The 13,704-nt window shown below is 38.3% G+C and overlaps 1 protein-coding gene across 1 annotated transcript in view; it reads right to left on the bottom strand.

The window, feature by feature from the left end:
• Positions 1–13,704, bottom strand: part of si:ch211-159i8.4 (immunoglobulin superfamily member 10) — a 31,932-nt gene that overhangs the window by 6,498 nt on the left and 11,730 nt on the right. The window contains exons 3-6 of the mRNA XM_056471761.1: positions 12,070–12,199; positions 11,550–11,940; positions 5,683–8,922; positions 595–1,498 (exon numbers count right to left, since the gene is read on the bottom strand). Coding sequence (XP_056327736.1) covers positions 595–1,498; positions 5,683–8,922; positions 11,550–11,940; positions 12,070–12,199 — 4,665 coding nt within the window. The remainder of the gene's footprint in view (positions 1–594; positions 1,499–5,682; positions 8,923–11,549; positions 11,941–12,069; positions 12,200–13,704) is intronic.

Genomic DNA, 13,704 nt, shown 5'->3' with positions numbered 1-13,704 from the left:
ACATATGTAGCAGGGCATTAAATCACTTGCTGTTTATTTACTTCCATTTTAACTTTGTAAACTATAAAATCATAGGTCTCTTCACAGTTTGTGTCTCATTTTGTGAGCCAACTGACAGTTGTTCGCTCCCCTCTTTTCCTCTGCTCTGCCGGCCACAGACACTCCTTCCTCTGATCACAGCGCTCCACACCCGTCATGAAGCATTTTTTTTTAAATTCTAAGGTAGACTTAAACTAAAAGAGGGGGGTTTCATGGCCCTTTTAAATTAATTATTATTATTATTATTTTTGCCACAGTGAAAATATTGTTTTGAAATGTTTGATAGATGTGCTGTTATAAAGTTATATTTTAACGTTATATTTTGATCAGAAATTTGCTGGGCAACAGATAGACACAGGAAAGGTAGTTGATGCTGAAATACATGTGGTCAGTTTGACTATTATGGTAATTAAAGGTAATAGGTCTCAGAATGTTTGTTTTTGTTTTGTAATTTTATTCAAACAGCTATGTTAAAACATACACACATTTAAGAAAAGTCAGGGTTACACAGTACAGTTATATGGGTTTTATTTTAACCAAATAAAACAACAGTACCTGTACTGATGCTCCAGTATGGTTTTAGATGGCAGTCTCCAGACTGTACCTCTCTGGGAACCTATGGACTCTGGACAATACAAGAAAACTGTGGATCCATATGTTGCTGTGACACTATGATGTTGGTGTAAGCCTTTCCAGGGGCCTGGAGCCTCTTGTCTAACATCCATCTGCACCGTCCTTTTAGCAAAGCCAACTGGGTTGGTTGCTGAGCATTCATATTTCCCTGAGTCATTGGGAATGACATTCTTTATATAGAGTGTTCCATTTGGGAAGATAAATATCCGGCTTCCAATGAACTGTGTGGGCTTCATTTCTGAACCATCAGGGAGAACCCACTTAATAAGAGGAAGTGGCTCTCCTTTAGCAATGCAATCCATGTAAACATTTCTTCCCACATTCATAAATATAGTCTCATATGGAACCTCAACAATTATTGGAGGTAGAGCTGAAACACGAATGTGGTATGTGAGTGTGTCAGCTCCCGCTGCATTGCTGGCAATGCACTTATAATCACCTTTATTTGAAAAGTTTGCTGAATGAATGCTCAGCGTTCCATTTGGAAAAAGGGATACTTTTCGGTCAAAGGTACCAATGTCTCGCACAAACGTCCTGTCTGGAAGAATCCATGAAATCTGGGCTTCTGGTTTGCCCACTGCAATACAGTCTAAGTTGACAGGGTTTCCCAAAAACACTGAGACATCTCTGGGACTTGAACTAATGATTTTTGGTGGCTGAGTCTGGACAACTAGTGTAACTACCATGCGGTCTGAGCCAAATTTGTTTTGAGCTGTGCAAAGGTACTGGCCTCTGTCTTGCAGCTGGACATTCTTAATCACGAAAGTACCATTTAAAAGGACCTCAAATCTTTGTCCAAATTTTGTGTTGCTCTGAATAGTTGCACCTGTAAAAGAAGTTGGGGGAAATAATCAAGAAGAAAAAAAAACAGACGAATCAAATAATGTTTAACAATCCTTGAACAGTTTGACCTCAGGTTGTTTCAGACAATCAGCACTGTTGGGTGTGCTTTGATTTCAATCCTGCATCTCTATTACTATAATGCCTTTTAATTCTTTTATAGAAGCTTGTGAACTTCTAAAATAGGATTTTGATAAAGTTATTCACTCATTTTTATATAAGCAAAAATACACCTGTATGCCATAGTGAGTTATGTAATGATAAACACAATTTCTCATTAAAAGCATTACTTATAACAGCCTTTTACTAACTACAGTAGTTCAAACACAAAATTACTGTTCCTTTCTTTTGTGCAGTGATTATAAACATTTCTATCATAAAATACTTAAATCCGTTTTCATAATTCATATGTTTATCGACTTTCAGCTACACTGGAGTGACTTAAAAAAAGGCCAGGCCAATTGTCTCCTAAAGACAAATCACAATATTCTTTTTTGTATTAAAATTGTATAGTTTAATTCCAATAGTTTTGAGTTTTTTTTAAAGAAATTTATCATCATCACCATCTTACAGTATACTAAGGTTCGTATTTATCAAGCTTCTAAAAGTGTCATTTTAGCCTTAAGTGCTGAGAATTCATGAAACTTACAGTAAGTATAATAGCAAGTTATCAAATTTCAAGTTTAAAAATTTCTTAAAGCTAAGAATCACTCATATGCCGAGTTCAGACTGCATGATTTTAGCCCCGATTTTGACTCGCCGGCAGGTTTTGAGAAATCGCAGACAAATGGCTAAAATCAGAGGTAAATCGCTGCTCCTTTATGGGAGAAATAACCACACAGTGTGAACTATCAAATACGCAATCTGAGAGAATCGCTGATGAGTCGCCAATTTCTGTGAGATATTTGGCATGCTAAAAATGTGGACCCGTCGGCGATTCAAATCATGCGTATGAGATGTGTTTTGATTGAAAATAACATCTGCGATTACCTACACCCAATGAGAGAATAGCATCCACTTAGTATGTGTATCTGCAGCACAGCGAGAGGTTTGGGGAAAAGTTAAAAGGGCTTCTTTTCGGTTTATTTGGATCCAAGAAATGGAAAAGGAAAAACTATTGGAAATTTGGCAGAAGCATCCGTGTCTGTTTGAAATGTCATCTGAGCAATACCACAACTGGGTCGAAATAGAAAACTGTTTAAGAGAAATTGCTAATTCCTTTCAAAACACAGGTGAGCAATAAGTACATTTTCTACCCACTAAAGGTTTCTTTCTCATTATGTAGTTAATAACAAATATGTACCACCTGACCTTGCGTTGTTTCCATGATGATGTCGTTTGCGGACCGAGACGACGTTGGCGGCGATTCTCCTATTGTAAAGTCATGCAGTGTGAAACCCTGTGGCCCCATTTTGCAGTGTAAACACAGCAGTGACGGAATGCTACCCCAGATAGTCATGCAGTGTGAAAACATCCGTGACGCGACTACTTTAAAAATTTGTCAGTTTGAACTTTACTCTCCCAGTTATTTAAGACTCCTTGAGAGGTCTCTCAAGTGGTTAGGAATTGCCAGTAGGGGCCTGTGGTAGCGCTGTGGAGTAGAGAACTGTGCAGGACACATTTTTCAGTGATCTTGTAGACTGAATACTGATGCGCTGAAATAATGATATGAGCAGCGCACATGACTAAACTTTCACTGTGCAAAAAAAGTCAGCCGGACAATGATATATTGTTTGGCACTTCTCTTGTGAAACTGCTCATTTTTTATGTGTTTCTACTCTAGTGTGTGACCACAAATACCAAAAGCTTTCTCTGAAGCTGTGCTGCAATTGTTATATTTACTTATTTTAGATATTTTTATTTTTGGGAGTCTTGTGGATAAATTCATTCTGAAATGATATCATTTAGACCAGGAGTGCTCAACCCTGTTCCTGGAGATTTACCTTCCTGCATATTTTAGTTGGAACCCATTTCAAACACACCTGCCTGTAATTAACAAGTGCTGTCCAGGCCCTAATTAATTGGTTCGTGTGTGTTTGATCAGGGTTGGAGCTGAACTCTGTAGGAAGGTCAATTTCCAGGGCACGGTTTTTCAAAAGTAATCCATTAGGATTTAGGATAACGGTTTGGATCAAATCTTGAAAATGTTGTTTTTTTTTAAAAGAAAAAACGGATTACATAATTGGATTAGATCACGTAATCTAATCTTGGTTTTGATCCGGATCAAACCTTTAGCTTGCGTTTGTTAGACCTTTTTTGTAGGATTTGGATCACTTTGATCCAAAAAATCTGGATTAAACTGATCCCATCAGAAGGGTGGATTCAGCGTGGATTTCATGCCCAAAATGTCATGAAAACTTTAATAATGTATCAAATAATACTATATTTGGATCATGCAGTATCTTACAAAATATCCTATTTATTCATAAGCTTTTAATTGTATTTGTTCATCCGTCAGGCTACAGTGATTACGTAGGCTTTAACGAATTCAGCCTTTCAGTATAGAACTACAGCAAAGTAGAAAGAGTTTGGCCTCATAAAATAATCTCCCTAACAGGTGTCAAAATTGACCAAAAACAAATTTTATTCTGTTTCTAACTGATAAATATATATTCATTACAATGGAAAATATTTTTGTTTTTAGTATATTTATAGTGATGCATGTAATGATACCAGAATAACAAAAAAAAAAAAAATGCAACGAATGGCAATCACAGATTTTTTAAATCCCTTTCAACAGTTGCAAAAAGAGACCGAAAAGGCAGAAGCACAGCTTCGTCTGGCATAGGAACAACTGATTCTGACCAAACTGCAGCAAACCAAGGCGAGACTTGAGATTCGCCTCCTAAAGGCTACGCTCAGACAAGCGGGTCTATCCACATCAGATGAGGAAGTCTGAAATTATTGTGGAGTTTTTGACATTAAGTCTTTTTTTAATTCAATATATCTATATTTGAAACTTGTTATAAATATCCTCAATGTACAGTGTTTGTGTTGTAGGTCTCAGATGAGCGAACTGTTAGAAGAGGATGAGGTGGTGTTTTTCTTGTTTTTAGTTTTTTTAAATGTGTGTGTTTTCATTGCAAATAAAAATAAAGTTATGTTGACCCCACACTGGCTATTCTACTTGTTGCTCTTTACATATTTATAGTTCTACATGGTGACTTCCTATCCTGTTTGAGTACTGGTTATCCAGATTTAGTGATCCTGAAAAGTTCCCATCCGGATCAGATTGATCCAATCCGATGTTGCATTGAAAAACTGGCTAAAAAAAGTAAGATGGATTACATGATCACGGATTGCAAAAAATGATTACTAAATCCAGATCAATTTTATCCAGATAAAACCTTTTGAAAAAACAGGCCCAGGAACAAGATTGAGCACACCCTGATTAAAGCTGCGGTCACACTGAACTTTTCTCCCCACAGACTTACATTCATATGCACGCGAATGCATCAGACTGGAAACGCAAGCTCGTGTGACAAGTTTCGCAGTTTGCTGCATTGGAAAGTTCAGTCTTGGTGAACTCTGACCTGCGAAATCATGTCACATGATTGCGTGAGACCAATCGAAGATCAAAACTTGTCCTCTCTAGACAGAAATTTAAAACATGGACCAATCTCTTGCTTTTTTAACGTCTTATCATCTTGTGTAATCTTGCCTCTTTTCACAGTGCCATATGTCAGAATTTCGCATGCACAAACTTTAGTGTGACCACAGCTTTAGAGCAAACATCGTCAATTATCAGTCAGCTGAGGTTGGTCACACCAACACTAACTGCTCTGCGGTTTCAAAATTTGAAATAAGACATGGTGGAAAATTAGTTGATGTTTCCTTTCCAATGTCAAGTGTATATCATACTATATTCTCTTAAACTTTTAACAATTAGTTATTCTGAAAATGTTCTTAAAGAAGGAAATCTACTCAGTGATTGATCTATGCCTCTGTAATAAGTAACTTTAAGTGCAGCTTTTAGCCAATATTTTTTTTAAAAGTCAGTTCTTAGCACTGTTCTTATGAGTAACACTCATAAGCTTGATAAATACAGACCCAGATATATTTTATCTTGAGCAGTTTTGAAGCATGATGACTATTAGATTTAGGCTATGATTGGTATTAGGTACTCAGATAAATGCATTTACAAAACTTCAAAATGTAGAATTGACTAACCTGTTGAAACTTTGGTCCATGAAACAACAGGTTTGGGGTCTCCAGATGATCTACAGGACAAGAGCACATCTCCCTCTGCTAGAGCAGATACAGTTGCAGATTCAGGTGCTGTGATCCTGGGTTTGACACCACTGCCCATCAGGTTTGGAAAAGGTATGGCAGTGCTCAGTTTCTTTGCTCCAAAATGACTGTAATGCCAGCGATCACCATGTGGTATGCTAGCAGTGGGGGGTGGTTTGTTCGTATATGCTAGGATGGATGGAGGAGTCACCTTTTTGTAGATGTTTGGGACATTTGGAGCTTGGTTAGGTTGAGGAGTGGGATGATAAATCCTTGGTTTAGAAGTTGCAAGCTTTGCCAGCTGGGCTAATCGATATGCATCAAGCTGTGTTTGTCTGTATCTGTTTCTGAGCCTGTTGAAAAGTAACTGATCTCGTACACGAGATGAGCTGACATGTGGAGCTATGGTCCTTGGAAAGGAAGCTGTCACTGACCCTGAAATGTAAGCTGTGGGCTTTACTGTTTGAGCACTAATTTGAGGCTGATTGGTGACCCCTGCGCCCCTGCCTCCTGTTTGTAGGAAATACCAAGATTTGTCTTGGGAATGGTGGTGCCTTGAGCTTTGAACTGTGGGCCAGAAGGGGATGACATTGTTTTTGGCCAAGAAAGAAGACTGTGTGAAGGGATGAGGTGTAATTGCGATTTCTTTTTTGAGTGTATTCTTTTGGATTAGCCAGGGGTGGATAGGTACACCTTCAGGATGCAATCCCCAGTTGTAAACACTCTGCCGGTCCACATTGGTTAGTGTTGGTTTCTTAGTTGTATGTGCAGTTTTTGTTTCTGGAGGATTTATGTTGCTGATCTGAAGATTAGGGGTGGCTGTTGCTGAAATCTCCCTCATCTTATCATCATTTGTTTGGCTGTTAATTCTCAAAATGATCTCTCTATTTTCATGTTCATACCTGTTGAAATGTCTGGGGGCATGTGTAACAGGAAATACTTTAGTTTCTTGTACAGATGTTGTACTAATGTGCTGAACCCAAGCAATGTGTTTTGTTTTGCTTTCAAATTCATTAAGCTTCCCATCTGTTCTTGTTGTTTTTGGCACTTTAAGGGTATTCTCTGTGACTGCCACGACTAAGCTTTCAGTTACAGGGTAATGTGCAGGAGTGACTGGTGCTGTTAAATCTTTGTATTGTGCTGGAGAATAAGAGTTAGTGGTCATTGTTATATTATTGACTGGAGATCGAGTAAATGACACTGTTGTAGTGGGTGTTGCAGTGAAATTTGGTCTCTTTGGAAGTGGTCTACGTGGTAAAGGTCTGCGTTGCCTATAAGGTAATCTTCGCCTTTGGTTCCAGATGGAATTATTGTTAGCCCTTATTTTCTCTTCTATTGTGTGTCTGTCTACCTGTTTCACCAGCTGTGTCTCATGTTCACGCACTGCTGTTGTCAAATCTGAATTGTTGGAATCATCTATTTTCTGTTTTGATTCTTCTCCATGTGTAGTTTCTTGTTTTACATGCTCACTGTGGGGTGCCGGTTCCAGCTGTTTCACATTGAAACGTTGTAGGCTTGAAGTTGTACTGGCACCACTAGCAGAAACATCTGTTTTAGTAGTTTGAATGGCTGACGAAGAGATGGTGGTTGTTGTTATTACATTTTCTAGATGTGGCAGAACAGTTGAGAGTTTAGCATTAGCTTTTGCAACAATCTGCTCCCAGCGGCTAGGGTCAAGCTCCTTGACAGAGTTATTTGGTTTTCTTACACTTTCCTTGGCTTTCTTCCCTTTTGCATTTTGTCGGATAATGCCACCTCTGTGTTTTCCATCAACCTTTTGAGGTGTGAGCTTAGCTGTTGGTCCTTTGATTTCTTCATAACCTGACCCCTCACTTCCCTCACTTTCAAAAAGTGGTACTTCGCCCTTGGAAACCAAAACACCTCTTTGTTTTTCTTCTTTTTCACCAGTAACAACAATTAGATGAGACAACATATCAGCTCCATACAGGTTAGCGGCTAAACAGCTGTACTCTCCGGCATCCTCGTGTGTCACTGTTTTGATTATCAAAGTGTTGTTCTGTGATACTTGCACATTTCCTTGTCTGTCTGATGCTTTGAGAATCTGATTGTTTGGTAGGTACCATTTTGTCTCAATTGGATTAGGAGATGTTACTAAGCAGGGAAGATTAAGAGTGCCCCCCTTTTCCACGGATATCTTTTTTCCATTTAAATCACTGGGACTCAAGAGGCGCATCCTGACTGTGAGTCTGTAGGAGACTATGTCCACATTAGTGTCAGTCCTCACAAAGCAATGATAAAGTCCAGAGTCTGCTATACTTGTGTTTTTGATAACTAGCCTGTGATTCTCCAACCTTAAATTATGGGAATCAGTTTGATCGATCGGTGTTAAGTCTGGAAGCATCCACTCCACAGGGTGATGCCCTGAGCTGAGCACGCTACAATCCAGACTGACCTCAGAATGTTCTAGAACTGACTGGATTCTCCCTGGGGCTCCTCTTTGGATCATAGCCCAGGATGAGGTTACATCCTCCTCATCCCCTCTTCCAATGAGTTGTTTTGAAATGAAAGTGGAGAAGTTCAACACCAGCTTCTTGGTTGTAGTTTTGCGTCTGTTCAACTGAAGAGTGACCCTTGGTTGCAATAGCCAGGCTGGTTCAGCCATCAAGTGTCCTTTGAGCTCAGTGAAATATGGCGATTCCTCACTTGTGGCTTGAGAGTACTGAAAAGTCACCTTGGAAGAATTCCCAAGACTGGTTCCCCGTTCCAAAATGGCTGGACTCTCGTAGTAATAAGCAATCAACCGCCACAGGTTCTGAAGAGCATCTCTATCGATCTCACACTCCAGCAGTGTTCGTAAAGTAACATTTACAGCAATCTCATCTGTTTTCCTAACTGGTTCCCATACAATGGTGGTGCCTTCAACAGGACGGGTTACATTACAAGCCACATGTGCCCGATTCCCATGGCTGTCAGAAAGAATGAAGGTCAGGTGGCCAAGAGGATGCTCCAGGTCTTTGATGTAGGGGGCATCTGGCTCCTGATCTTCCCCCATGTTACTCTCCCCAATTTTTAAAGGGGATTGAAGGGAGGGTTGGTCACATGTGAGTTGATTGGTCGAAAACTGCAAGATCTGGCTGTTGTTTAAAGGCAGTGGTGAGGCACATGCAGCACAGTTGCCTGCATCTCCAGTATCACGGTCCTTTTTGCACTTAATAACTCCTAAAAAGACATTAAGAGAAATAGAAATTTTTTCAGTTAAAAAAAAATCTTTGGTTTCCATGTACAGTAGTTCTTTACAGTCAGCTTTACTCATTCAACTTTACATTCAATGTAACACAACAATGCATAAAATACAGAAATTATACATGTGACAATTTTGAATTATATGCAAACACTTATGAGAAGGTCAAAATATTTATGTGCAATTGGAACACTTTACTTCATGGATCTCAAACTCAATTCCTGGAGGGCCACAGCTCTGCACAGTTTTGCTCCGACCCTAATCAAACAGCTGATACAACTAATCAAGGTGTTTTAGACTCTTTTGAACAACTTGATTATTTGGATCAGCTGTGTTTGATTAGGGTTGGAGCAAAACTGTGCAGAGCTGCGGCCCTCCAGGAATTGAGTTTGAGACCCATGCTTTACTTGAAGGCGGTGTTCATAAGACTAAAGAAAGCTTTATAATCATGACATGACACTGATTTTATGCATGCTTACGTAAATTTTCATTGTCATTTGCTCAGTTGTCATTTTGCTCAGTTGTCATAAATTAGATTTGTTTGAGATGTATTGTTTCAAAATATAATCCTTTTTTTAAATGTCCACTATAGTGGACACTAGGACCATCTTAATGTAATTAATGACTGCATGTTGTAGGGGGCAGAACTGAAGCAGAGAGGATTCTTTATAAGATAGTTGAGGGAGACTCTGATTTAGACTCTGAAAATCAGACAATTAGAGACAATTAGAGAGTGGCAATCAGTTTTAAATCTTTTTTTTTTTTTTTTTTTTGAGTTCGGCTCTTTCAGACTAAACTGTTAGGTAGAAAAGGTAAAAATGGCTTTTGTTTTGTATTTGTTACATAAATATTGAATTAATATCCCTTTTCAGCCATATCCTGTACAGTTTTGTTGTCTGAGTGGCAGTCGTTTCGAACTAAAATGGTCCTGTGGTCCACTACAGTGGACATGATGTAACATTACAAATAAAAACAATATGTAAAAACTCTACATTGTAGAATTTTTTTTAACCCAAAGGATGTAGGAAATCACATAAAAAAAGAGAAAAAAAATCTTTGGGTCTCAGGAAGATATATATATATATATATATATATATATATATATATATATATATATATATATATATATATATATATATATATATATATATATATATCTTTTTCAAATATTTCAGAAATTACATTTAATAGAGCAAGGAATTTTTTACAGTATTCCCTACATTTTTTCTTCTGGTGAAAGTCTTATTTGTTTTATATCGGCTAAAATAAAGCAGTTTTTAATGTTTTTAAAGTCATTTTAAGGTCATTATAATTAGCCCCCTTAAGCAATATATATATTTTTTTATTGTCTACAGAACAAACCTTTAAAGATTTGCCTAATTACCCTAACTTGCAGAATTAACCTGGTTAAGTCTTTAAATGTCACTTTAAGCTGAATATCCTGTAGTATCCTGAAAAATATCTAGTCAAATATTATGTGCTGTCATCATGGCAAAGATATGTGTTGTGTTGATAAAATATACAGGGGGGCTAATAATTATATATATTAAACACCTTTTATGTTAAAAATAATGTTTAAATGTTATATTTTTAATGGTTAACAGTATGAATGACTATAATGTGCTGGGCTAATCAGTTAGATTCAAATTGGGATAATGTTTACACTTACTACTACATGTTTTTTCAGGTTGGAGCTGTAAATCATGTATGTTGCAATGTCAGTTCGATGTACAGCGTGCATGACATTATTAAACTATTCTTGTTGACATCTTGGAGTGAAAAAATTAAGGCCGTGGGTGACCTGCTCTGATAAACTCACTGCACAGATATCATAACCGCAGATGGCAACATGGCATGACCGCAGTATAAACTCGCATGTCTACCTCGACTTCAGCCATCATTCCAACACCAACATAGACATGCACACTTTAACAGAAAGAGGGGGACGCGTCTCTAAAGCACCTCTCGAGACCCAATCTCTCCAGTGCGGTGCCTCACGATATTTGTTAACAAGTCATACGAATCATATTTTGACATATACCATCATTTGACAGTAATAGAAGAACACCGCCAAATGTAGCGAAGTTAGAGTAATTATTTTTTTCTAATAATTTACTTGTGTAAGAGTAAAAGTACACATTTTAAATGTACTCAAAAAGTAACGTAGACGTTACCCAACAATCTTACTCAAGTAAATGTAACAAAGTAAATGTAATTCGTTACTACCCACCTCTGTATCTAAATATATGAATTATTTATGTTATATAACTAATTATACTACTATAATGGCCTCATGTTTTTGACAGATTTCTGATAAGTTATGTTGTCTTAGTATTGTCAAGATGTCACAACAAATCCATCTAAACAATGTCACCACCCTTGCATTTAAAATGACATAACTGAGAAAAATTACTCTTAATGTCAAACGTAAAATCCCATTCATATTCATGACACGTCACTTCATGATTATAAAGGTTTCAGGTTCTTATGAACACCCCCCTTCAAGTAGTGTTACTGATTTTTGTTTCTTTAAATTTCTTTTACAATACACTAAATTCCCTAGTAAGTGGTGCAAAGGTCAGAAATGCAATCAAAGAAGTTTCACCATCATGATTCTTGTTCCACTCCAAGAGCCAATGTAAGTGGCAATCACAAGCCCAGGGGTTTCCATGCAGGGAGAGGACTTCCAGCCTGTTTAAGTGCTGCAGAGTTCCAGGCAGTAAGTATTCTAGCTGATTGTCTGCCAAGTGCAGGTGCCGCAGTCCTGAGCTCCAAAATGTTCCCAGAACTGAGACTGTAATAAATGTGTGAGAATGGAGGTCCTGCAGTCGGTTCCCCTCCAGTTGCAATAGCTTTAATGATGTGAGTCCATTAAATGAAAAAGGCTCAATGAAGTCAATGAGATTGTGGTCTAAATGAAGCCGTACGAGGCTAGTCAAGCCCTCAAATAAGCTGGGGTCAACTCTTTTCAGTTTGTTGTAGCTCAACTTGAGTATCTAAGCCAAAAAAGAATGTAAATTACTCAAATGCTTCGTTTTATTGGAAAGTATAGACACAAAGATGATACAGTAGATAAATGCACTGTGTTTAATGTGGATCTCATATAACCATTTATGAATATATACCTGCAGGGACCGGAGGTGGTAAAAGGATCCGGAAGAAACAGAGGAGATGTCGTTTCCATGAAGCATAAGCATTTCCAATTTTCGTAGGTTGACAAAATCTGAAGACCCAACTGTCCCAATGCTGTTATAGCTGTAGAACAGACAAAGACGATCATGGTGAATGTTAGTAAATCTCACATCATTGTGACAACCCAATCTCACAGTGGTACAAACAATACACAATGGAAGGTATTGACTGATAAACTGCACAGTCTGGTGTACTGATTTTTAGGCAGTGTATAAAGTAAAAGCTCCAAAATAAAAACATGACTTTCTTGTCTGAAATACAATAAAAGATATGTATCAAAAGTTGAAGTCTTCCATTGAATGGCCAACAAAACATATTTCTCAAAATACTTTTGTTTTTCCACAGGAGAAAGGTTTGGAGTAACGTGAAACTTAGACTAACATTTCACAACCACTGAGTGTCACAATACAGGACAGACTATATTTTGTATATTATGTGTGGGGCTTTTAAGGGCCATGAAACCCCCCTGTTTCAGCAGGATGTTTTCACACCTCTAGTTTGAAAAAAATTCTGGAAAGTGGGTGAGTCTAGCTTTGTTTAAGTGGGAGTGTCGAGTGGCGAAAGACAGAAGGGTTTGCATGAAAGCGGAGTTTCAGTATGTGTACGCGCTGATTTTCAGAGTGTCAACCCAAACACACACAGGGATTTGTGGAGAAGCATTTACAGCGGATCTGAGAGCTATGTGAAAGTGTGCGATTTTTCAGTTCTTTTTCAGCAATATTACTGTCAACTTAGTAACTAAATCATTTTGATGAAAGTATGTCTTTAAAAACGATACTGCTGATCAGGGCCGTGCACAGGGTAGTGGCCCGGAGGCTAGAGCCACTGCCCCTTTGCCCTCATCGCCCAACCACCCCCCCGGTCTGTACTTTGCGATCGCCCATCACCCCCCACGCCCCCCCCCCCCCCCCCCACCCCTGTCAGGGTCTGTGCACGGGCCTGCTGCTGATCATACTAACTAACTTTGCCATCTGGAGAACCATTAACAATGAACATTGATCACACACTTACCAAATCTGTAGACACAGAACAACCAACACGAACTTGAACTGCTTTTTTTTTTAATTAAAGAAGACGAGTTGCAAATCCAGATTTTACCATTTTCAGATTCAAAAAGCTCTCAGGTAAAAAAAATGTTCCTTACAAACATATTATTGTCCCGTGTTAGCAAACCACTGTAATCCACACACGTGGGTCCACAGGTGAGCTGTGCTGTCATTTTGGGGAAATGGAAACAAACCTTTGTTTCAGTAAACTTATAAACGCAACACTGATGACCCATGTCTCAAACAATTCTTCTTCTTATACTTGTTTGAATTACCGTAGGCGACACAACGTGGCATCTCTCTGAACACTGTAACAGGTAAAAGGGTTCTTAGAAGCTATAACGTGCATATTAATGAAGTTGCATCTCCTTCACATTAGTTCACGCTGATTGGTTTGAACCAAGTCTTTCTCATGAATTAATAAACAGATGTGCTGAAAACTCAATAATGTCACTTTGTACCAGCATCGTGACATTATTGCGATTGGCCATGGTACAGATAATCTCATCGCCGTGACATTGC

This window comes from Danio aesculapii, chromosome 14 (assembly GCF_903798145.1).
Source record: "Danio aesculapii chromosome 14, fDanAes4.1, whole genome shotgun sequence".
NCBI lineage: Eukaryota > Metazoa > Chordata > Actinopteri > Cypriniformes > Danionidae > Danio > Danio aesculapii.
Note: the sequence above shows the minus strand (reverse complement) of the source record. Positions and strands in the feature narration are given on the sequence as shown.